The following is a 22,892-nucleotide window of genomic DNA, read 5'->3' as shown; positions in this document are numbered from 1 at the left end:
CCAGTTTATATCCCACGTCTTGATATGTACTAAATACCTTCTTCTCCTCAGTTTCTAAGCAGGAAAAGACAGCCGGCTTTGAAACCGTCGATGATGAAACGCGTATGGTGGGGCTACGTACTTACGTCACTTCCGGTACGCAGCTGGACCACACCCTGCGAGACGGCTCTTCCTGGTTACTGAACACACACATGATGTAGTGTAGCTTTTATTTCCATATGGGAAGTACTTTTGTTTTACGGTCATTTAAATAAAAGCATTTTTATTCAACATACTACACTATGGAGTGTTATCTCTTCATATGAGGACTTATCTCTGGAGACCCCTTTCCTGGATATGGTGGCAGAGGCTGTGATGTACAGATGATCGATCCGGATGTCCAGTGGAAGCAGGAGCCATTGCTAAAGGGACTACAGGAAACCATCTTTAAAGACTGCCTATGATATTCCATACTGCCTGTCACCCCTGTAGGGGTATAAGGAGCTGGTGAGTGGGGAGCCATAGGGGGAGCACAGAAGTCACCGGTCTATTTCTGAGCACAAGAGTCACCAGACCTGGAACTTTTTGACACAAATCCTTTTTTTTGCTAAACCAATTTTTTGGAGTATTGCACTTTTTCACCTCTTTTTTGCATAAACATTTTTTTTTGGGTGGCACGTATTGCACTTATGCTTAGTACTGCAGATCACTTCAGTTTACATGCTGGTGTCATGTTTTATTTATAATTGATGGTTTAATTGATCACCTTTAATTTTAACAGATTTTTTTCAATTGATTGATTAGTTTGAATATAGTTATATGTTTATAGGGGGTTATTTTATATTATGTGTATATCATCACAGTGGTTCTGTTATCATTGGTGTTGCACATACAGTTCACACACCCCCTAAATAGGGAGCGCCATTCACCCCGTTCTTTATTTATTTATACTCAGAAGGGATGTGCTGGAGCTGGAGAGAGTCCAAAGAAGGGCAACAAAATTAATAAGGGGATTGGAGGACCTCAATTACGAGGAACGACTACAAGCACTAAATTTATTCTCGCTGGAGAAGCGCCGCTTGAGAGGGGACATGATAATGATTTACAAATATCTCAATGGGGATCCCAGCATAGGAAAAAAAACAATTCCATCTCAGGGAGTGTAAGAGGACACGGGGCCACATAATGAGATTGGAGGAGAAGTGGTTTAACTTTAAACTGCGCAGGGATTTTTGCACTGTCAGGGCAATAAGGCTGTGGAACTCTCCTCCACAACTGGTGGCGGCAGTGGGGAGTATAGGTATTTTTAAAAGACTCTTGGATGTGCATCTTAAAGAACACAACATACAAGGATACAGGAAATAATTATAGACACTGACACACGTACACCTACACAGGTTGAACTGTCTTGAAAATAAGAAACTTTCTTTATTCAGCCTTGCCTACTATGTTACTATGTAACTATATACTGGAGAGGGAGGACTGATGGTCAAAGAAGAGGACACAGATCCTCTAGTTATTTGTCTGGGTTTTATCCAGGTCCCATTCCCACTTCTGTAGACCGGGGGAGACATAATCCTCAGGAGATTAATTCATTAATGAATAAGAAATCAATAGTGTATGGCAAAGTAATGAGGTAATCAGACAGTGTTGCTCAAACGACAAGACTGGCCTCTTGGATACTACGCTCAATTGGATGGTAATTAGAAAATGTTGTATTTGCATGGCTCTTCATGTAGTCTAGTGATGGAAAGAGCATGTCTTGGATCCCAGAGATGGACCGCCATCAACCCTTATGTAAAAAGTGCTTAATCCTCAACTATTTAGTCAGAAAAAAAGCTTTGAATCTTGATTCCATCAAACCCAGAACCAAATCCTGGGCCTCAATTATTGGAGACATATTGTTGGATATCTGGGGAGCGATCCCCAGACATTCCACCTTGGCCAAGACTGATATGATAGCACCTATCAAAGGGTGCAATTTCACCAACTAGGGTAGGGGCGTGGTCTGCCACAGAAAGGGTCTGCAGCTGGAGAGGTGAAACATCTTGCTCTAGACCAGTAATGCGAACCTTGGCAACCCAGATGTTTTGAAACTACATTTTCCATGATGCTCAACTACACTGCAGAGTGAATGAGCTTCATGGGAAATGTAGTTCCAAACATCTGGGGTGCCAAGATTCTCCATCACTTCTCTAGACTCACCTAGCCCTCCCGAGTACTGTGCTTCATCCAGTCAAACGATAGTAAGGGAAAGAATAACCATCTGGGCCAGGGACCTGGCCTGTCTCCATGGCCTGCATTAACTTTGTTACTTCGAGTTTGAAGATAGGACCCTCCAGCCCTTTTCTATCCTGGGTAAATAGACAAAGAAGACCTGCATTTCAGAGATATTCCTCATTTACAGATGACCTAGCAAGTGGGTCCAACAAGGCGGAACACTGAGGTAAACTGGAGAGTTTTTCATAGTAATCTCTGAAACAGTTTGCAATTGTCTGAGATTTGTGAAGCTTGAGGCCCTGTGGGGGCGTAACAACAGGTCTAAAGGTTTTTATGCAGAGTCTCTAGCAAGGTTCAGACCAGTGGAATGCCTGGTTTGCCCCCAAATTCATAGAAATGTCTCCTACATTACATGACCTTAATTTTTGCTTTGGAGAGTAAGATGGCATTCAAGGAGTCCCAGAGGATTTTGAGATCAATGGCTGTTTTAATCGCCATAGTGTGCTTGTGAGACCACTCCACCATATGTATGCATGCATGGAGTGAGGAAATCTCATGCAATGTTTCTTTCTTTACCTAGCTATTAGTTTAATAAGGGTGCCTCTGACTACACATTTTATGGGCCTCCCACACCTCCCATCTGGAAACTTCTGTAGATGTATAAGTAGTAAAGTATTCCATAATGTCTCGTTCTATGACATTAAAATATTGTGGCTGTTGGATCAAGCTCTTGTTCAACCTCCAATCCCTCATCTGTTTGACACCCATCCCCTAAAGTCAAGGACACCTGCACAGGCATATGATCGGATATTATCCGTAGCTCAATATCTCCCAAGGTTCCTACTTGTAATGCTGATTGATGGATTAAGAAATAATCCAGGTGTAAATATGAGTGATGGGAGGTGGAGTAGAATGAATAGTCCTGTGTGTGGGGATGCAGTATGTGCCACGCTTCTACAGGGCCTTAAGCTGCCAATGCTCTTTTAGGTCTACATAATGCATCATAAGATAAATAGGTAGCACCCCTGAAATGTTCAACAAGGGGTCTAAGGTGACATTTAAATCACATCCTACTATCCACAGGCTCTCCCAAATAGCTTTCTTTTTGTGTAGAACAAGAATTGACTTGCTGAACTCTTAAGGCTTTTAATACTGACAGATAAAATTACTGGTTGGAAAATTGAAAATGTATATATATATATACTCTATCCTGTATACACATGTTAGGGAACATGAGGAATCTGTACACCAATCAACAGCAAAGGCATATCTTTCTGCAGAAAACAGCATAGATATTGACACTCTAATCAATGTAAATCTGAGAAATAGGCAAAAGGAGAAAAAACATCAAAACCATGAGATTGTGAATAGGTTAAATTATATCTTTTTGTGAATTGCTAAACTGGGCCTTGTTTTCAGAGGAAGGTTGAAGCTGTCCATACTTTATATAACCTTGATCGAAATCACAGTAATTTTCTTGAGCTTGTTTTACTTCTTAGCAAATTTTATAACAAAATTCACAAGCATGTAGGAGAGGTTGGGGCCCAGAATAGTAAAAAAAAGCACATCACCCTATAATTAGAAGAAGAGTTTGTCTGGTGACACTGTTAGGCAAAACATCAGTCAGACACCATGATTGAGTCAAAAATTATCCAGCATGTTTGAAAAGGCTTCCATTTGGAAGGAAGGAAGAGAAACTGTCTCAATTATAAAAGCTATAACAAATATATCAATTCATTCAATGCACTGACATATCCACCACCCTCTCCAGTCTCTAATGAGCTTAATCTACAAAAAAATGAAACTTTGATCGATGATACACCCTACTTAGACCCCAAACAGTTTAGTTAGATCATAAAAAAGTGACATGTCAAAAAAAAGCTTTGCAAACTGTAACACAATTGGCTGTAGTTCGTACTAAAGTTTAAACTTCTTAATTTATAAAAAGAAAGTATGCAGTTCTATAGAAACAATGCCCTCCTCAAAATCCCATTGATGATGTAGACAAGAATGAATAACTTGCTGATGAGAAATGTATAGCATGCGCAAACTTCTTGCATGTTGCTCTAGGATTTTGTATGACCAAAACCTGCGGTATGCTGCATATACAAACCTTTTTGCAGTATATAACGTATTATTTATCCTAGCATGCACTCAAACTTTTTTAAAGTTAAAAGTTTTAAAGGTTGACATTTTAGCTAGAAATGTTGTGGGTACAATTAACAAGTACAATAACTAACTCACTGAGCACAAAATATAGAAATCAGATATGATCATTTGTCTTAAAATATTGGCACAATTGTGTTATAAATACTATAAAACTAATGTCAACACCTTGAGGACCAGGTGATATAATGATTTCAGCTCTGTGTCTTTGGTAATCACTCAATACAATTAGCTACCACTTCCTTGACTGATTACTCAGTCATATGTTTCTTTACTGTTATACACATCTTGGATTTTGTTTACTGAGCACAAAGATGTAGGAATTAGATGGAATATTTTTTTATGAATATATATGTAAGAAGGCCAGTATGCTGGCCTAAATTTATGGGAGGAGCCCGGGGGGGTATTTAACCAGCCCACTCACCTGTGGTTTTTGTCGGTTTCCTGTGCGCGATACTACGTGACTAGGCTGACTATTCAAGATTCATTAGCGTTCGTGAGTTCCGTCTTCGAAGTTCTCGAGGCTTTCATTACCATTGTGGTTCATACAAAGTGTCTGGCTCGGCTGTCGCAAGTAGGCTTTTTACGTTTCACCTTTCATTTTTCATGCATTTATGTTAGATATCCTGTCACGGATCTCGATATCGAAGCTTATGAGTCATTCGTAAAAACCCTACACATAGCCGTATCATTAGCCACTCACTCGCACCGCTATCATAAACAAACATTTCGACACCTTTATGTACTTCACTACGAGTCGAACCTTGTAGCAACAGTATTGCACCGCTTCGTTTAAACGTGTCACAAATGTTTTTTCACCGTACCATGCTCCACAGACAGGTCGTTGCCAGTCGCAAATCGCGCCACACCGACTCGTGTCTCAGTCGTAGCAATCATTTTTCAACCATTTCAAACATTTCAATCATTTCACTCATTTCTCTGTCACTTACCGTGCTCCGATTTGAATCTAGTGGCATCCTTAATGCACCGATTTGTCCCGGTGTGCCCCAGTGGTTTTTTCAGCCTCATTTCAGTACATGCTCCAGAGTCTGGTTCGTTGTTAGTCGCAGTTTACGGCTCACCGATTCATGCCTCTGTCATGGCAATCATTTCACTGTCACGAATCACATCCCGGGTCGAATCCAGTCGCATCCTTATGCACTGATTTGTCCTGGCGTGCCCCAGGGGTTTTTTTGGCCTCATTTCAGTGCATGCTCCATAGCCCGTTTTCGTTGTCAGTCGCAAAAATTCGGCTCACCGATTTGAGTCTCTGTCATGGTAATCATTTCACTGTCATGTATCACGCTCCGAGTCGAATCCAGTCGCATCCGAGATGCAGCGATTCGTCCCGGCACGTCCCAGGGTTTTTTGGCCTAATTTCAGTACATGCTCCAGAGTCCGGTTCGTAGTCAGTCGCACTTGCGGCCGACCGATTCGTGCCTCCATCATGGCAAATCATTTCATTTCACTGTCACGTAACGCGCTCCGATTCAAATCCAGTCGCATCTGAGATGCACCAATTCATCCCGGTGTGCCCCAGTTGTTTTTGGCCTCATTTCAATACATGCTCCAGAGTCCGGTTTGTTGTCAGTCGCAGCCACGGCTCGACCGCTTCGTGCCTCTGTCATGGCAAACAGTTCATTCATTTCACTGTCACATACCGTGCTCCGATTCAAATCCAGTGGCAACCGAGATGCATCAATTCGTCTTGGCGTGCCCCAGTTGACTTGGCCTCATTTCATTTCATGTTTCCACAGTTTGATTACTTGCTTGTCGCAGTCACGGCACTGATTCATGCCTTCACCCAGGCAGAGACATTTCACTCATTTCATGCAACAGTCGCATCAAGTCGAAAAAAAAAAAAATGTCAAAACCACACCAAATCGACAAACTCACATAAACGCACTGCAAAGTGACACAAGTCAGTCATTTAAGTCACCATTTCAATTCAGATAGTCAAACCCCTCACCAGTTGTCATATGTCATTTCTCTCTCCAGGTCAGTCAAGTTCAGTAGGTCCACCCTGCACCAGGTTAGACGGTATTCACTCAGGTAAATAAAAACAAAAAAACACACCCCTCTTAAAAGTACAGGAGCTAGGTACGTATGCTGACACAGAAAAAGAAACAATCTGGATTTTATGTCACCCTCAATAGGTTTCGGTCGACCATCTTGCGACCTCAAAAGACAACACATCATTTCCAGGGCACAAGGCACCTAGAGCCATGTCTCAAGCTGGCAGCGAAGACTTCACCGCCCCTCTGTCACCTTCCCCAATGTCAGACAGTGGCATTGTGCAGTCCCTCAGGGGATGGACCATCTCCAAATTAACGGCGGAACTGAAGCGCAGGGGTGTGCCTTTCCCTGCTACGGCCAGGAAAGCAGAGCTTTTTAAGCTCCTCTTCCCCCGCCAGCCACAGCTGGGCCCAGTACTCAACAGGCTTCTCTCCAAACAATTTCCGCTGCTATATCCCAACTTCACACCATGGTGTCATCTTTGTTGACTACAGTCATGGATGTCCAAGCCAGAGTGGCACTCTTGGAGGCTCTTCCGGCCACGACCATCCCTGACCCACCCACAGTACAGGTGCTGACACCCCTTCCTGCAGGTACTACAGGGACAAGTCCCACTATATGCCCAGCACATCTGGTCCCAGCCAGCATTAGGAAGGACATGTTTGGATGGCAAGGAAGTCAACCTCGCCTCCCTACTCATTTCAGTCCACGACTTGGCAGAGAATAAAGCCTATACCTGGGGAGATGTGTCAGTGGTCCTTAAGGTCAAAGATCCTAGGCTCAACCGGAAGTTGTCCGTCCCAGAGTTTGTGCTGGTCAGGGATGTCTTATGCTCAGCCTCCCCCAGCAGAAGGGAAGAGCTGGATCTATATCTCCACACCGTGGTGGACTTGGGCTAAAATACAGAGGTTTTTCATTTTATGATTACCATCGTACCTTCTCCGCAAAAGCAGCAGCCAGGCTGGCACAATTTCAGACAGGCACGGATTGGAGCCTTTTGGACACTGAATTGTTCTGCCGTCACTTCGCTGGCATGCGCTCACTATTGTGCGCTATCTGCCAATCCTCCTCCCATACCACTGCCTGGTGCGCTAATGCAGCAGTTACTCGCCCATTCGAGTTCCCCTCCACCTCTGGTGCAATGCAAGGCCCGTCAGCCCCTGCACAGACGTCCCAAGTGGACAAGTTCGGACGCTCTGTTCGGACCGTAGGAGGAGCAGCCATTTGTAACAACTACAACTATGGCTCATGTAATTTTAGCCAATGTCGCCTGCTCCATATCTGCATCATATGCCAGAGGGCACACCCGAGAAATCTATGTGAGGTCAAGCAGCAGAAGAAGGCATGACTAGGCCGAGTTAATGTCCTGTGGCTGGGGCTCTATCTTTCCTCACACCCTACAAGGCCACCTTCCTTATCCAAGGATTCACAGCAGGGTTCCACACCAGCCTCATATCTCTGCCCCATACAACCTATGAATGCAGGAATCTCCGCTCAGCGGCCATCGACGAGCAGGCCATAGACCAGCTATTACAGGCCGAACTGGAGCGAGACTTCATCATAGGTCCCTTCACACAGCCCCCTTTTGTCACTTGGAGAGTTAGCCCTATTGGGCTTGTCAAGGGCAAGTTCTCGAATAAAGCTCGCTTGGTGTATGACCTGTCTGTGCCTCATTCTTCCTACATTCCCAGCCTGAATTCCCTAATTCCCTCCGAGGAGTTTTCCCTGAAGTATGCCTCCGTAGACATGGCAATTCAGGCCATTATCAAAGCAGGCACAGGCGCCTGGCTCTCTATGGCAGACATCTCAGACGCCTTCAAACTCCTGCCTATCCACCCGTCCCTCTGGTGTTGGCACGGCATTAAGTGGAAAGAGGTGCACTACTTCGCTACCAAGCTGACTTTCGGCTCTAAAAGCAGCCCCTGGCTCTTCAACACTTTCGCACAGACCCTCACCTGGATACTTATACATAAGGCTCAGTGCCAAGAGGTCATCTATTACCTGGGCGACTTCTTATTAATCGAACAGCCCAGCATGCCCCCAGGAGACCTCAACAAATTGAGAGTAGTCTTTGGGAATCTCAATGTCCCCATCGCTGAACACAAGGTTGACGGACCAGCACACTCCGTCACCTACCTCGGAGTTAACCTAGATACTTGCTCCATGCAGGCTAGCCTCCCCCTTGACAAATTAAATTGAATTAGGTCAGTACTCCAAGAATTCACCTACACAAGAGGATGTACTAAAAAGCAGCTCCAGTCCCTGTTGGGCATGCTCAATTTCGCCATGCAAATCATTCCCCAGGGTCGGTCCTTTGTGTCACGCCTCCTAGTCTACCTCTCACAGGCACAAGACCCCGATCAGGTCCTTAATATGGACACTGCAGCAATAGCAGACTTATCAATGTGGGAGGAGTTCATTCCCACCTGGAATGGTATATCCATGTTTATACCTTCGATATCACACCAATCACCGCAGGTAGTAACAGATGCCGCAGCCTTCACAGGCTTCGCTGCAATTTTTGGCCATCGTTTGCAGGACCCTGGCCTCCAGAGATACTTGCAATCCCCGGGTTTACACTGACTTCCTCTCTCTTCGAGCTTTACCTGATTGTGGCAGCCGCCCAGCTCTGGGGTCATATCTGGACAGGGCAAACTGTGGCCTTCACTACCGACAACCAGGCCACGGCAGATATCATTACTAAAGGCAGGTCTAAGTCGCTCTTGGTTATGTCCTTCCTACACAGGCTGGTACAACTTTCCCTTCAGCACCAATTCAACATCCACTGTACATTCATTCTGGGCAAATGTAACCTTGCCGCAGACGCACTGTCTCATTTTAATTTCACCTCCTTTTTTCGGCAGGTGCCGGGAGCCGACCCTGTATCAGCCCGTATCCCGGCCTGGTCTCAGCTGATTCTGGACTAGAACAGCATCTCCGCGGAGCTACCCAGCTCATTAACCAGTCTCTGTCCCGTAACACGCTCAAAGCTTACCATGTAGCTTGGAGCACATTCCAAAAATTCCTAGTAAACTGCTCAGTGGGAACTACGACAGACGCCAAACACATACTGGCCTTTATCTCATACTGCCATAGTCACCTGGCCCTGTCCCACAATACAGTCCGCCTATACTTAGCTGGCATCCAACACTTTCTGGCTCTACAAGATCTCGCAAGACCGTCCTTGTTCGCAAGCCATGCGATCCGAGCCAGCCTACGCAGCATGCAGAAACAACAGCCAATAGTCAAGGCCAAACGCCTGCCTATAACAAGTGACATCTTTAGAGACATGTCCACTATGCTTACCAGTTCTCCGTTTGGTCTTCTCCCTAGCTTGGTCATACAAGCAGCTATCTATCTGGCCTACTACGGGTTCCTGCGGCCTGGTGAGTTCACCTGCAATAAACCCGCAGGCCAAGTCCTGTGCAGACGTTACTTGGTTCGCTACCAAGACCATTTCGTCCTCCATCTTGCGGTATCCAAAACCCAGCAATCAGGCCCCGGAGTAGATATCCACCTCTACAAAACTAACAATAGCTGGTGTCCAGTTACCATACTTAACCGCTTATTGTCACTCCTGCCCCTACAGTCAGATTCTAGTCCCCTGCTACCCTTTCCGGTCAAACCTTTAAATGCCAGCCAGTTCGTGGAACACGTGAGGATTCTTCTCCGCAACCTACACCTCAACCCCACTCAGTACTCCGGTCACTCTATCCATATCAGAGCAGCCTCAACAGCATCTCGGCATGGGGTCCCAGATCATGTTATTAAGAGATTAGGCAGGTAGAAGTCTGACTGCTTCACCCAGTACATACCCAATCCTCAGGTAGAAATGTCACAAGCATTTACCAAACTCGCTCAATGAACAAGACTAAAACCAATAAAACTTAACCCTACCTGAATGTTTTTGCCCCCTTATTTGGTATGCCGGCCATCAGACCAAGGCACACTTCAGGTCCATTTCATGTTGTAAGTCTTATCATAAGTCTATGCTGTTCATATCCGTATCAGCCATAGGGCTTCAACCATAAGTAAGAAGGCCAGTATGCTGGCCTGAATTTATGGGGGGAGTCGGGGGGGTATTTAACCAGCCCGCTCGCCTGTGGTCTTTGTCGGTTTCCTGTGCGCGATACCCACCCTCCCATCCCTTTTTTAGGGCATTTCTCAATCATTTCTCATTCACAATATGCATTTCTAATCTTGGGTATGCCCCCTTATTTGGTATGCTGGCCATCAGACCAAGGCACACTTCAGGTCCATTTCATGTTGTAAGTCTTATCATAAGTCTTGTTCGTATCCGTGTCGGCCATAGGGCTTCAACTATATATATATATATATATATATATATATATATATATATATACATATATATTTATAGTATCTCACAAAAGTGAGTACACCCCTCACATTTTTGTAAATATTTTATTATATATTTTCATCTGACAACACTGAAGAAATAACACTTTGCTACAATGTAAAGTAGTGAATTTACAGCTTGTATAACAGTGTAAATTTGCTGTCCCCTCAAAATAACCCAACACACAGCCATTCATATTTTAACAGCTGGCAACAAAAGTGAGTACACCCCTAAGTGAAAATGTCCAAATTGGTCCCAATTAGCCATTTTCCCTCCCCGGTGTCATGTGATTCGTTAGTGTTACAAGGTCTCAGGTATGAATGGGGAGCAGGTGTGTTAAATATGGTGTTATCCCTCTCATACTGGTCACTGGAAATTCAACACGACACCTCATGGCAAGGAACTCTCTGAGGATCTGAAAAAAAGAATTGTTGCTCTACATAAAGATGGCCTAGGCTATAAGATTGCCAAGACCCTTAAACTGAGCTGCAGCACAGTGGCCAAGACCATACAGTGGTTTAACAGGACAGGTTACACTCAGAACAGGCCTCACCATAGTCGACCAAAGAAGCTGAGTGCACATGCTCAGCGCCATATCCAGAGGTCGTCTTTGGGAAATAGACGTATAAGTGCTGCCAGCATTGCTGCAGAGGTTGAAGGGGTGGGGATTCAGCCTGTCAGTGCTGCGACCATACACCGCACACTGCATCAAATTGGTCTGCATGGCTGTTGTCCCAGAAGGAAGCCTCTTCCAAAGATGATGTACAACAAAGCCTGCAAACAGTTTGCTGAAGACAAGCAGACTAAGGACATGAATTACTGGAACCATGTCCTGTTATCTGATGAGACCAAGATAAACTTATTTGGTTCAGATGGTGTCAAGCATGTGTGGTGGCAACCAGGTGAGGAGTACAAAGACAAGTGTGTCTTGCCTACAGTCAAGCATGGTGGTGGGAGTGTCATGGTCTGGGGCTGCATGAGTGCTGCCAGCACTGGGGAGCTACAGTTCATTGAGGGAACCATGAATGCCAACATGTACTGTGACATACTTAAGCAGAGCATGATCCCCTCCCTTCGGAGACTGGGCCGCTGGGCAGTATGCCAACATGATAACGACCTCAAACACACCTCCAAGGTGAGCACTGCCTTGCTAAAGAAGCTGAGGGAGAAGGTAATGGACTGGCCAAACATGTCTCCAGACCTAAACCCTATTGAGCATCTGTGGGGCATCCTCAAATGGAAGGTTTAGGAGCGCAAGGTCTCTAACATCCACCAGCTCCATGATATCAGCATGAAGGAGTGAAAGAGGACTCCAGTGGCAACCTATGAAGCTCTGGTGAACTCCATGCCCAATAGGGTTAAGGCAGTGCTGGAAAATAATGGTGGCCACACAAAATATTGACACATTGGGCCCAATTTGGACATTTTCACTTAGGGGTGTACTCACTTTTGTTGCCAGCGGTTTAGACATTAATGGCTGTGTGTTGAGTTATTTTGAGGGGACAGAAAATGTACACTGTTATACAAGCTGTACACGCAATAATTTGCATTGTAGCAAAGTGTCAATTCTTCAGTGTTGTCACATGAAAAGATATAATAAAATATTTACAAAAATGTGAGGGGTGTACTCACTTTTGTGAGATACTGTATATACATAATTGTGTTATACATACAATGCAAAGTATAGTTCTTTCCTGTGAAGTCACAGTATAAGAAATATTGGTTGGTAGCCCCCTCACCGGGGCATATCCCATCTTACATTCACAAGTGAGATAGAGATTCGAACATGACAATTATCCACCACAAACATAAAGGGCCATCTTGTTCACCAACAGGTCATCAATAGCTAACACATTTCAAAAACATGGCTACAAGATACTCTCCAGATAATATATGGTTCTGGCCCATCTCCATCAGATATTCCTATAGTCTTCTAAGTCTTCTAACCTTTGCTGGAGATGTGCTTCCTCTCAAGGCACTCTTCTACATATCTTTTGAAGCTGCCTGAAAATACGCCCATTTTGGGAGAAAGTGCAACAACTAGTACTCCCAACCTATCTAGGTGCATCTAGACCAGTGGTTCTCAACTCCAGTCCTCGGGACCCACCAACAGGCCAGATTTTAAGTATTACCTTGGGGAGTTGCAGACTAGAATCCTGCAATCACTGAGCAGCAAGTGATATCACCTGTGATGTATTTCAGCTATCTTGCAAACCTGGCCTGTTGGTGGGTCCTGAGGACTGGAGTTGAGAACCACTGATCTAGACCATCATCCTATGAACTATTCCCTGCACCTTAACTGTGGGCTCACTCAATACAAATTTTCCTTAAAATTAGGTTTGGGTATGCAGTTCAGCACCATGGAAGCAGCCTGTTACTCCTCTAATCTTCCTCAAAATTAACCACTTGCCAACCGCCGTACGCCGATGTATGTCCAAAGTTTGGCAGTGGATGTTATGGCAACAGCTAGCTGCCATAACCCCACTATCCCCGTTTTCATGCAGCGGTCGGCTTTCAGATAAAAGTGGTCCCTGCGGTGGATTCGCCGCGAGATCACTTTTATCGGTGGTGGGAGAGGGCCCCCCTCCCGCCGCTTACCGGAGCCGTCGGTAGTGGCAGAGGCGATCACATCTGTCCCCTTGTTGTGCCTGGAGACGAGTGAGGGGAAGATGGCGCCCATTCGTCTCCATGACACTGCAGGTCGGAAGCGACGTCAAAACCTCACTTCCGCCCATTCCTCTTAAAGCACAATTTTTTCAATGTCATTTTTTTAAATTACTTTTTTTTTTAATTGCATTTTAGTGTAAATATGAGATCTGAGGTCTTTTGACCCCAGATCTCATATTTAAGAGGACCTGTCATGCTTTTTTCTATTACAAGGTATGTTTACATTCCTTGTAATAGGAATAAAAGTGACACAATTTTTTTTTTAAACAGTGTAAAAATAAATAAAATCATGTAAAATAATAAGAAAAATAATAAAAAAAAATTTTAAATGCCCCGTCCCCATGAGCTCACGCGCAGAAGCGAACGCATACGTGAGTAGCGCCCGCATATGAAAACAATGGTCAAACCACACATGTGAGATATCACCGTGATCGTTAGAGTGAGAGCAATAATTCTAGACCTAGACCTCCTCTGTAACATAAAACATGCAACCTGTAGAAATTTTTAAACGTCACCTATGGAGATTTTTGAGGGTAAAAGTTTGACGCCATTCCACGAGCGGACGCAATTTTGAAGTGTGTCATGTTGGGTATCAATTTACTTGATGTAACATTATCTTTCACAATGTAAAAAAAAATTGGGCTAACTTTACTGTTGTCTTTTTTTTTATTCAAAAAAGTGAATTTTTTCAAAAAAAAGGGCACTTGTAAGACTGCTGCGCAAATACGGTGTGAAAAAAAGTATTGCAATCACTGCCATTTTATTCTCTAGGGTGTTAGAAAAAAAAACAACATATAATGTTTGGGGGTTCTAAGTAATTTTCTAGCAAAAAAACCTGTTTTAAACATGTAAACACCTAAAATCCAAAACGAGGCTAGTCCTTAAGTGGTTAAGGACATCAAAAGAATAAAGACTTAACAGCCTTACTATACCATTAGGAAAAAACTTCCACAACATATGGTGTCTTGGGATGTTTTTTTTTTCATGCTCTTCAGCATATCAGGAGATGCTAAACCTACCTCTCCCTGAATAAGTTTAGATACGGTACTGATCCCCTAATCTTAAATAGACCACCCAATTCACGCTACACAGTTGTCTATGATGAGAACTTCAAACTGCTAAAATATTTCTGACTACTGTTGACACTTGGTGACCACTGAACTACCCCCCCACACATTCCCCATCCCCCCTTTTATGTTTTGCCAAACACCCCCTCCTTTTAACTGGTGTTCATTGTGCTTTCTCCCCCTTTCTTCTTCCCACTACCACACCCCAATTTGGCCCTCCTAGGGACTTATCCCTCAATGGCCATACAGTTTGATTTTACAGCCTGAACCCCCTACTCCTTATACCTTATCAAAAAAGTAGGCCCCCAGAAATAACTTTTTCCAATGCACCCCAGATTCCCAGGCTGCCCTTGCCCCAGTCAGCCTTGAGGAAAACAGAGAAAGGGAGGATATAATTGAAACCTTTAAATACATTAGGGTGTTGATAAGGTTTAGGAGGACACTGTTTTTAGTATGGAGCTGAGATCAAGAACATGGGAACATCACCTCAAATGAGCAGGAAGAAAGTTCAAAACTAACCTTAAAAATATTATTTTACAGAATGAATATTGGATGTTTGAAATAAACTTCAAGCAAAGGTAGTGAGTCAAAGAACAGTAAGTGAATTTAAATATGTTTGGAATAAACATAGGTCTAGGTTAAAAAAAAAAGAAACAAAAAACAAAAAAATAAATAAATATACCCCAAACTTTAAAGAAAGCGGTTGGGGGATGACTTGATATGTCACTTATTTATTTTCCAAAGTCACCTTTTTTGTGTCTGTATTTAGAGTTAGCACTTGTCACTGAACAAAATATGTTTTTTGTTAAATGAACAAATAAAATGAAATGTAGAAAAGTGATAAACCTTGGTGCTAGATAGGTGGCCCCAGCTTCATCAAACTGCTCAGGTTTCAAAGTTTCAGAATCTGAAAAAGATAAATGGCTTATATCACATAGAGAAAAAAGACAACACTCAGATTTTATACAGTTTGTAACAGCAAATAATATCAGTGCTACATTCCCTCTGTTAGGTTCATTAATTTTGTTAGCCACATTTGTTTAATTAGGACATACATGGCATATGCTTTAAAGAGTAATATAATGAGGTACTCCAAGAAAGAATGAATGTACAGCTTAACAACATTTTTTCAAAGCTGGGGACATTTTCATTATATACAGTCACTGATAGTCTTAAAGTGGGCCTAAACCCTATAATATTATAATACTGATGTGTCAGCTGCTTTTTTGGGTTCAGAGTCTTCTGCCATCTTGATTATCCAGGCTGGGATGCTGTAACTCTTGGGTATGTCTATTTTGCATAGTAGTTCTATTCTGTAATGCAAATCCTTTCTATATTATGCTCACAGCTAACATGTTTCTTTCTTGCTAAATCAGGTATTTATTAATATGATTATTTTATATTTATATTTATATTTTGTATATTTAACTCACAGCCAGCAGCTGCCAAGATCAGAGCAAGAGTACAAGCTTTCTGGACTTTAGCTAACAGTTTTGTTGTGAATAGCAGACGAGATCATAAAAAATAGACTGCAAAACGACCGGCTGAATGTCGATTAATGTATAGGCAGGAAGGTTGTACAGATGTCGATCTATCAATCAACTTCTGTATAACTATCCTGTTGGATTTTTGCCACTCGATCAGTGCTGCAGGCTATAGACTGCAACGTTAATCTGTGTATTCTGGTGGCAGAGAAGTCTCCCTTCTGTCAGAACACAATAGCTCAGTGGAGAGGAAGGAGGAAACAGGTCAGTTTTTCGTTCAACATGCTGGTTGAATGAAAAAAAATAAAAAGACTCACCTATGGACTGCCTCAGTTTACAGAGTCTACCAAAAGACATGCAAACAGTACTGCAGTTTTAAAATACAGCATGCTTGGCAAACTAAGTGACATATTTATTTATATATTACGTATTTTATAAAAAAAAATAAAAGACATAAATCTGATCTACAACCATTGCACTTACCCTGCCAAGAATGAATGGCATTGTCAGGACCTGAATCACATGCTGGTGGCACTGTGGTTCCCTGGGTTGAAAGCTCTAATTCCAGTGTCCATCAGCAGGTGTTTCCCAGCAGACAGCAGATTCTAGTAATCAGTCTCCACCTGATGTTGGCTGCTGGGAAGGTACTTAAGTCCCTCTTCTGCTTATACAACTTACATTGGTGTTTTGATTTGCTTGTTGTGCTAAAGCTGATGCTGTTGCCATTTATCCTACTCTTATCTTGAGCTTGTTCTAGCCCTGCACCCTGAGCCCTGTTGCCTTTCATCTGCTCCCCTTGTTCCCATACCCAGTCCTGATTCCTTGCATCTCTTGTATTCCCTGTTATTCATGTTCCTCATCTTGTATATATATTGTGCATATTGTACAATATATACTGTAGTTATGTTGTTAAAGTAATTATAAAGTCTTGTTTTTTTAGTTAAAAATAACAAACAGGTTATACTTACCTGCCCTGTGTAGTGGTTTTGCACAGAGCAGGCTGGATCCTCCTCTTTTCGGGTCCCTCTTTGGTGCTATAGACCCCTCCCTCCTATTGAGTGCCCCCACAGCAAGCAACTTGCTATGGGGGTATCCGAGTCAATTTACAGCTCCCTGTGTCCATTCAGACACGGAGCCATGGCCCTTTCTCTTCTCAATGGCTGACCGACTTTGATTAACAGCAGCGAGAGCAAATGGCGCCGCACTGCTGTCTCAGCCAATGAGGAGGGGAGTCCTGGCAGTCGAGAAACTGCTGCAAGGTTGCTGGATAGAGATGGGGCTCAGGTAAGTATTAGGGGGGCTGCTACATAAAATGCATTAAGATAAAAAACCTTCTGACTTTATAACCACTTTACGCTTCCTGTTACTTTTTTGGTCATATGGTTGTAGTTCATTTGTATCTTCATGTTTGCTTGTTTCCTGTTTGGTATGTTGATATCTTTTGTTTCATTATTAATGCATTTAATTTCACTATATATCTAGTCTGTTCTCAGTTTCTAAGTGTAGCCACGCAGATCTGGTCATCTCTGCTGCAGATTCCTGACAGGTGTAGACATTTTCCTAGCAAATAAAGCTGTCTAGCTGTGAATAATGTCCATAAAACCCTTTGATATAATGAACTGGCTTGTATCACTTTTATGCCACATAATAAAAAAATATAGCTTTGAAAAAGTTGACTCAAATACACAAATAAGCACTTAAATAGCTATCACATTCTTCATATTTTTTTCTGATGGGCTTTTTCAGTCACTAGGAAGCAGGGCTTGACAAAATCTGCTTGTACTGAAAGTTTTCCAACCAAAGTCCTATGAGTTATTAACACACAACTGTAGCCACTATCTACACAATCGAATGTGTCTGTAACTACTATAAGCAAGACTAAAAAAATCTATGAACTGTACTGGTATTTTTATGACAAAAAGCAAACCATAGTATTTGTGGGATATAGTGCAAGTATTGATCATGTACATTGTTGCAACACTGTCCTTAAGTGGTTGTGAATCTCTGACATAAAATTTGAACAAAACATATCCATCTATAGTGTATACTTGTCTCAATCCAGACCAGTATGTGTCATTTCTGTTTGATGCCTCGTTCCTCTGCTATCTGCATGATTCATTTCCGACAGTTTTTCGGACACCAAGAGGCAAGAAGTTGACAGGGGAGGACAATTTAGCACACAGCCTGTGACTGACAGCCTCAGCTCTGCTCCTTTGTGCTGCGTGAAGAGGGCATGTGTCCCTTCACTCCAATCAGCTCATAATGAGCTCTGCAGTGTAACTTCAGCTCCCTGCTCCCTGCCACATGCTTTCTCAAAGCTCAGACAAGCATCATGCATTCTGCAGAGAAGATGCAGGTAAACAGGTGCAACTTATGTGGGAGGACTTGTTTCATCTCTGTGTATCACCTGAGGCTAATCACTTCACTGGGAATATGTAATGGTTTACAAGTACTTTAAGCTAAAAAATAATTGTAACAGAGAAAAAGGCAATATAATTATTCACTGTAGACACATAGAATAAGAGAACTGAAACATCAAGGAGGTATATAAAAGGGAAGTTAAAAACTAACAAAGTAAGCATAAAGGATGTACTTGCCCTTCATTCTGCTTTTTTTGGCTGTCCATCAGATAGAGAAAGCAAGAGAATAGGAAAAACAGGGTAAAGGTAAAAGGGGTCACAAACAATATTTTATTCAAGTTCTTGAATAAAGATATTGTGACTAGATAAAAGGTTAATTCAAATACAGCTGAAGTCTGGAAGAAAGAGACAAACACTCATCACAATTGGATCATATGCAAGATTTTACCTAAAATCTTCTTCTTGTAGAAAGATCTGTTGTGCAATCCATAAGTAGTTGCTGCATGTGCTTAACAAGTAAATATTATTATTGCTAACATATCAATTCATGTAAAACAGCACTAGTAAAAATCCTTGTGCTAAGGGGCAGAATATTAGCAACTTAGGGAAAATCAATTAGAAATCCTATTTAGTGAGAAATTATATTAGTTTTTGGTAAATGTGTTCCTTTCCTTGGATAGTCAATTCTGAATGGGTATTAAAATAAACATAAAAAAGTGTGCACAGAAAAATCATACATACAGAGTCAACAAACAAGAATACAAAATAAAAAAAAGAGGATTGTTAGATTTGATGTTTAAGTTATGTAATTGCTATCTATCTTTTGCCGTTGCCATTTTTGATAACTACACTCCATGAATTGTACAGACAAAAACATATTTGAACTGGGAAGAACATTAAAAGCAGATGCCGGCAAGGATGGGATTTACATGTTAATTCCTTTGGCTTTTAATTTGATTTCAGATCTTAGCTGTGTTTGAGGTGAAGAGAACTTGAAAAAAAACCGACAACGTAATTTTATTGTACAATCTAGTGGGTTAATTCATTCTTGTACATAAATCTAAACGTGAGGGGAGCCACATGGGATAAGATCTAATATGTGCCAGTTCACAATAGCGAGCTCTGAGAGATCGCATGTGATTCGCACTGCACTGCAGTGCAAATCACATGCGATGTCTGTGCGATGCAGTTCCAGCCATACAAATGGTATGGCCAATATCACATCGCATTCGGACCAAACTCAAACAGGACCCTTTTTTTGGTCCGCACCAGAATCGGATGTGAACACCTATGCGATCAGATTCATGTCTGAACTGTCATTTTGCAGTGCGATATGCGAGTTGAAATGGGGGTGTCATTAACAATGTATTGACACTCCCGGCAGTTCGCATATGGCAGTGTAAACTGCTGTGCGAGTCGGGTGCGGCGCGGGAACCTGTAGTGGATTCGCAGAGTCCCTGCATCACACAAGTGTGAACCGAGCCTATATGTCATGAAATGTAAAAGGCTGTATGAAGCCTTTCCTAGAGAAATGTAAAACATTTTTTAGACCCAAGCAGGGTTACGTCACTGGACACACTATACAATCTCTTATTTCCACATTGTGGTTGAAAAATATATTTATTTTGTATCATTCAAAAAGTAATCAAATTGTGGTGTAATGTGGGTGCCTAGCTTAATACACATATTAAAGTTGAGTGTTAATGTATGTGTGGTATTTTTAACATACATTAAAACACTCATTACAATGAATGATTATAAAAAGTCACACAGCATGTTAAAGCAGAACTTTACCCATGCCAACCTGATAAAAAATAATGTTCTTTAACAAGGAACATGTGCAGAGCAATGTGAGACAGTGTATTACTGGATTTTAAACAGTATAGGCACCTATTTTTAATGTTTTACGTACTGTAGCTATACCTGTAAAAGGGGTCAGTCTGAAATGATCTAGCAGGACTTAATTTTCTGACAAAAGTTCCACTTTAAATTTATCGCAAATCAAGTATTTGGGCAATAAAAAAGAGACATAATTAGAGTGTGTCATCAGTTCCTAGGTTGTTGCCTAAGGTGTAAACAGATGGTAGTTTGTCTCATGTGCACACAAAAAGTTACCTACATACAGTAGTCATCTTGATAGCTCAGGGATAGTAAATCACAGATCTAATGAGACTGATAAGCAATGATTACAAAGAGTCCTGCTAGATAGTGCCAATGGCCCCTATACCTATATGAATCGATACCCAACCTGATGTGTAGCTCTGAAATCTGCACGGTTTTCAAATATGTGTCATTTCAATCTCCTCTCTGTGGCCACTCATGTTATATTGGGGATCTCCTGTGGCTGTATTTATTCCTATCCTGGAAGTTTTCCAATGAGGATAAAATTGAATAGAAAATAAAGGAATAGAATAGAAAAAAAATATAATAGAATATAACGCGTACGGGGGGGGGGGAGCTATGCCTGACGTCACGAGCTGCCATCCTGATCATTTTGTGCCATGTTCGTTTTAGCCTGGCTTAATGTGAGTAGATTTTTCTTTGTAATAAAAACAGCTGATTTTATTCAAATGGATAGCACATTTTGTTTTATTCTTACATTGGGCATATTGTCCTGGATTTAGTGAGTTACAGTTCTTGGTATTGTTCCAGCTCCTGGTGCCTATATACCCATTCGATGTGAGCTTGACTACCTGTTAGTTCAGGAGTCCATTGATTGTGGTGAGTGAAGCAATTACCTTGGAGGTGGAGGGATTGTCACTTGAAATTATTGCTCCTGTTATTTTCCATCACGTGGAACATCTTCCCTACATACTGTATATATACACTTTACATTTGCTGTACCATACCTTCCCAATAATATCTGATCCCAGCTGTATCATATTAAAAATGAGTGTAATGCATGAAATTATTAATTAATTTCCATAATGGTTTCTATAAGTTTTCCATTTTATGGAAATTGAATGGAATTTAGTTACTAAAATCAGTGATGGATAATAATGATGCGTGATGCTAGAATATAATAAACTAAGGGCTTATTTATTCACTATAAAATGAGTTTGCTGCAAGGTATGGTTTCCCACTTAATTATTTTTCTTATAAATTTTTGTATTACATTATAAAGGGATACAAACTGTGAAGGCTAGATTACTAAAGGAACCAGAACACAGTCAGAGAAGGTGTCCGATGGTACTAGTAAACAAACAGAAATGCACTTATCAACACTTCTTTGTAGACTTTTACACCTTTCTAATTACTTGTAAGCCATACACAAATACTTGCAAACAGATCTTTTGCATATCAACAATAATGAGTAAACAATGATTCTAATGAATCTGGTGGTTTGGTAGAAAAAACTGTTCATATTCTTCAAAGCAGAATACAAACTAAGCAACTCTCAACCTTTGTCAAAAGACACTTATTTCTGTTGCAACAAAAAAAAAAATGATCACATTTATCAATAGGAATGTTTTAAAATAATATAAGATCAATTAAATTTACCTATACCCCATAGTCAATTGTATAGCATGTAACTGAAAAAACATAAGTCCGCTATACAACCTGGGAACATGCATTCTTGGCACATCTAAATGCCTACCACTTTTTTGTAACAAGCACTTTGGCCTAATTCAAATCCATGCATTTATCTCATGCACTGCTATCAGAGTCTTCATAAAAACAATTAATAGGCTTTGCTGTTATGGTTGGTTAGTGAATTATAAAAATGTATTCAAAAGCCCCCCTCCCTTGTGTGTAATAACATCTTGTTTTCAATACAATGCAACATTAAATGTCATTTGACAGTTGAGAATTTTCACATTAGAATCATTGTATCCTAAAGATTTTTGTGAAAAACATAAAGATTACCAAATTGAAAAAAAACAATTTTACAAACAAATTTACAATTTTTAGAGGTTGGTTACCCCATTACTCACATTTTGCTTGTGTCATTGTGTCTTCCAGTTTAGCTTTAATGTAATAAAAGCTGTAGGATGGCAACACTAAGGCAAGACTATGGAAAAAAAATACAATTAGCAAATTTTGATTTAAAGCGAGTCAGACCTTCATAATTGGAGCATTTATGGATATAAAATGGGTATTTGAAAACTTGAACATGTTTTAATTGGGTTCCTTTTATTGATTTCTGTAATAACAGCAGACCCTCCCACGTGTCTTTCATAAGAAAAAATCTAAGCAACCAAACGTGCCATACTACCTTTTGTCCAAATGTAAATAAAATCAGCATACGTGTAAATCGCAAACCAAACTCTTCAAATCCTTTCCATTTTTAAAGAGACACCCTAAAGTTAGCATTTTGCTTAAAATGTTTTGTTTCACTGTAGACTTTTTCCAAATATATAATAAATAAATATAATGTAGGTGTCCCCTTGACAAAGCAGTTTTTTTCTAAACAAATAACATTATTGTCTACCACTGTGCAGTTTAAGATAATGCATACTATAAAACTATATGATTAATTCAAATATAACAAAGAAATGCTGTTTTTACAGGAATGCAAAAAATATTTGTAATTACTGAATAATAAATAAAACGTAGCATTTAGAGTATAAGAAAA

At 41.3% G+C, this 22,892-nt stretch overlaps 1 protein-coding gene across 5 annotated transcripts in view; it reads right to left on the bottom strand.

Annotated features, from left to right (window-relative positions):
- CACNA2D1 (calcium voltage-gated channel auxiliary subunit alpha2delta 1) overlaps positions 1-22,892 on the bottom strand; it is a 936,653-nt gene that overhangs the window by 84,110 nt on the left and 829,651 nt on the right. For 3 of the 5 annotated variants that reach the window (XM_073619561.1, XM_073619559.1, XM_073619563.1), the window contains 3 exons: positions 22,252-22,328; positions 18,554-18,574; positions 15,319-15,379 (listed from right to left, as the gene is read on the bottom strand). In XM_073619561.1, the coding sequence (XP_073475662.1) occupies positions 15,319-15,379; positions 18,554-18,574; positions 22,252-22,328 (159 nt within the window). The remainder of the gene's footprint in view (positions 1-15,318; positions 15,380-18,553; positions 18,575-22,251; positions 22,329-22,892) is intronic. The other 2 variants (XM_073619560.1, XM_073619564.1) reach the window with 1 other exon arrangement.

This window comes from Aquarana catesbeiana, linkage group LG03 (assembly GCF_042186555.1).
Source record: "Aquarana catesbeiana isolate 2022-GZ linkage group LG03, ASM4218655v1, whole genome shotgun sequence".
NCBI classification, from domain to species: Eukaryota; Metazoa; Chordata; class Amphibia; order Anura; family Ranidae; genus Aquarana; species Aquarana catesbeiana.
This window is presented reverse-complemented; position numbering and strand designations above follow the sequence as displayed.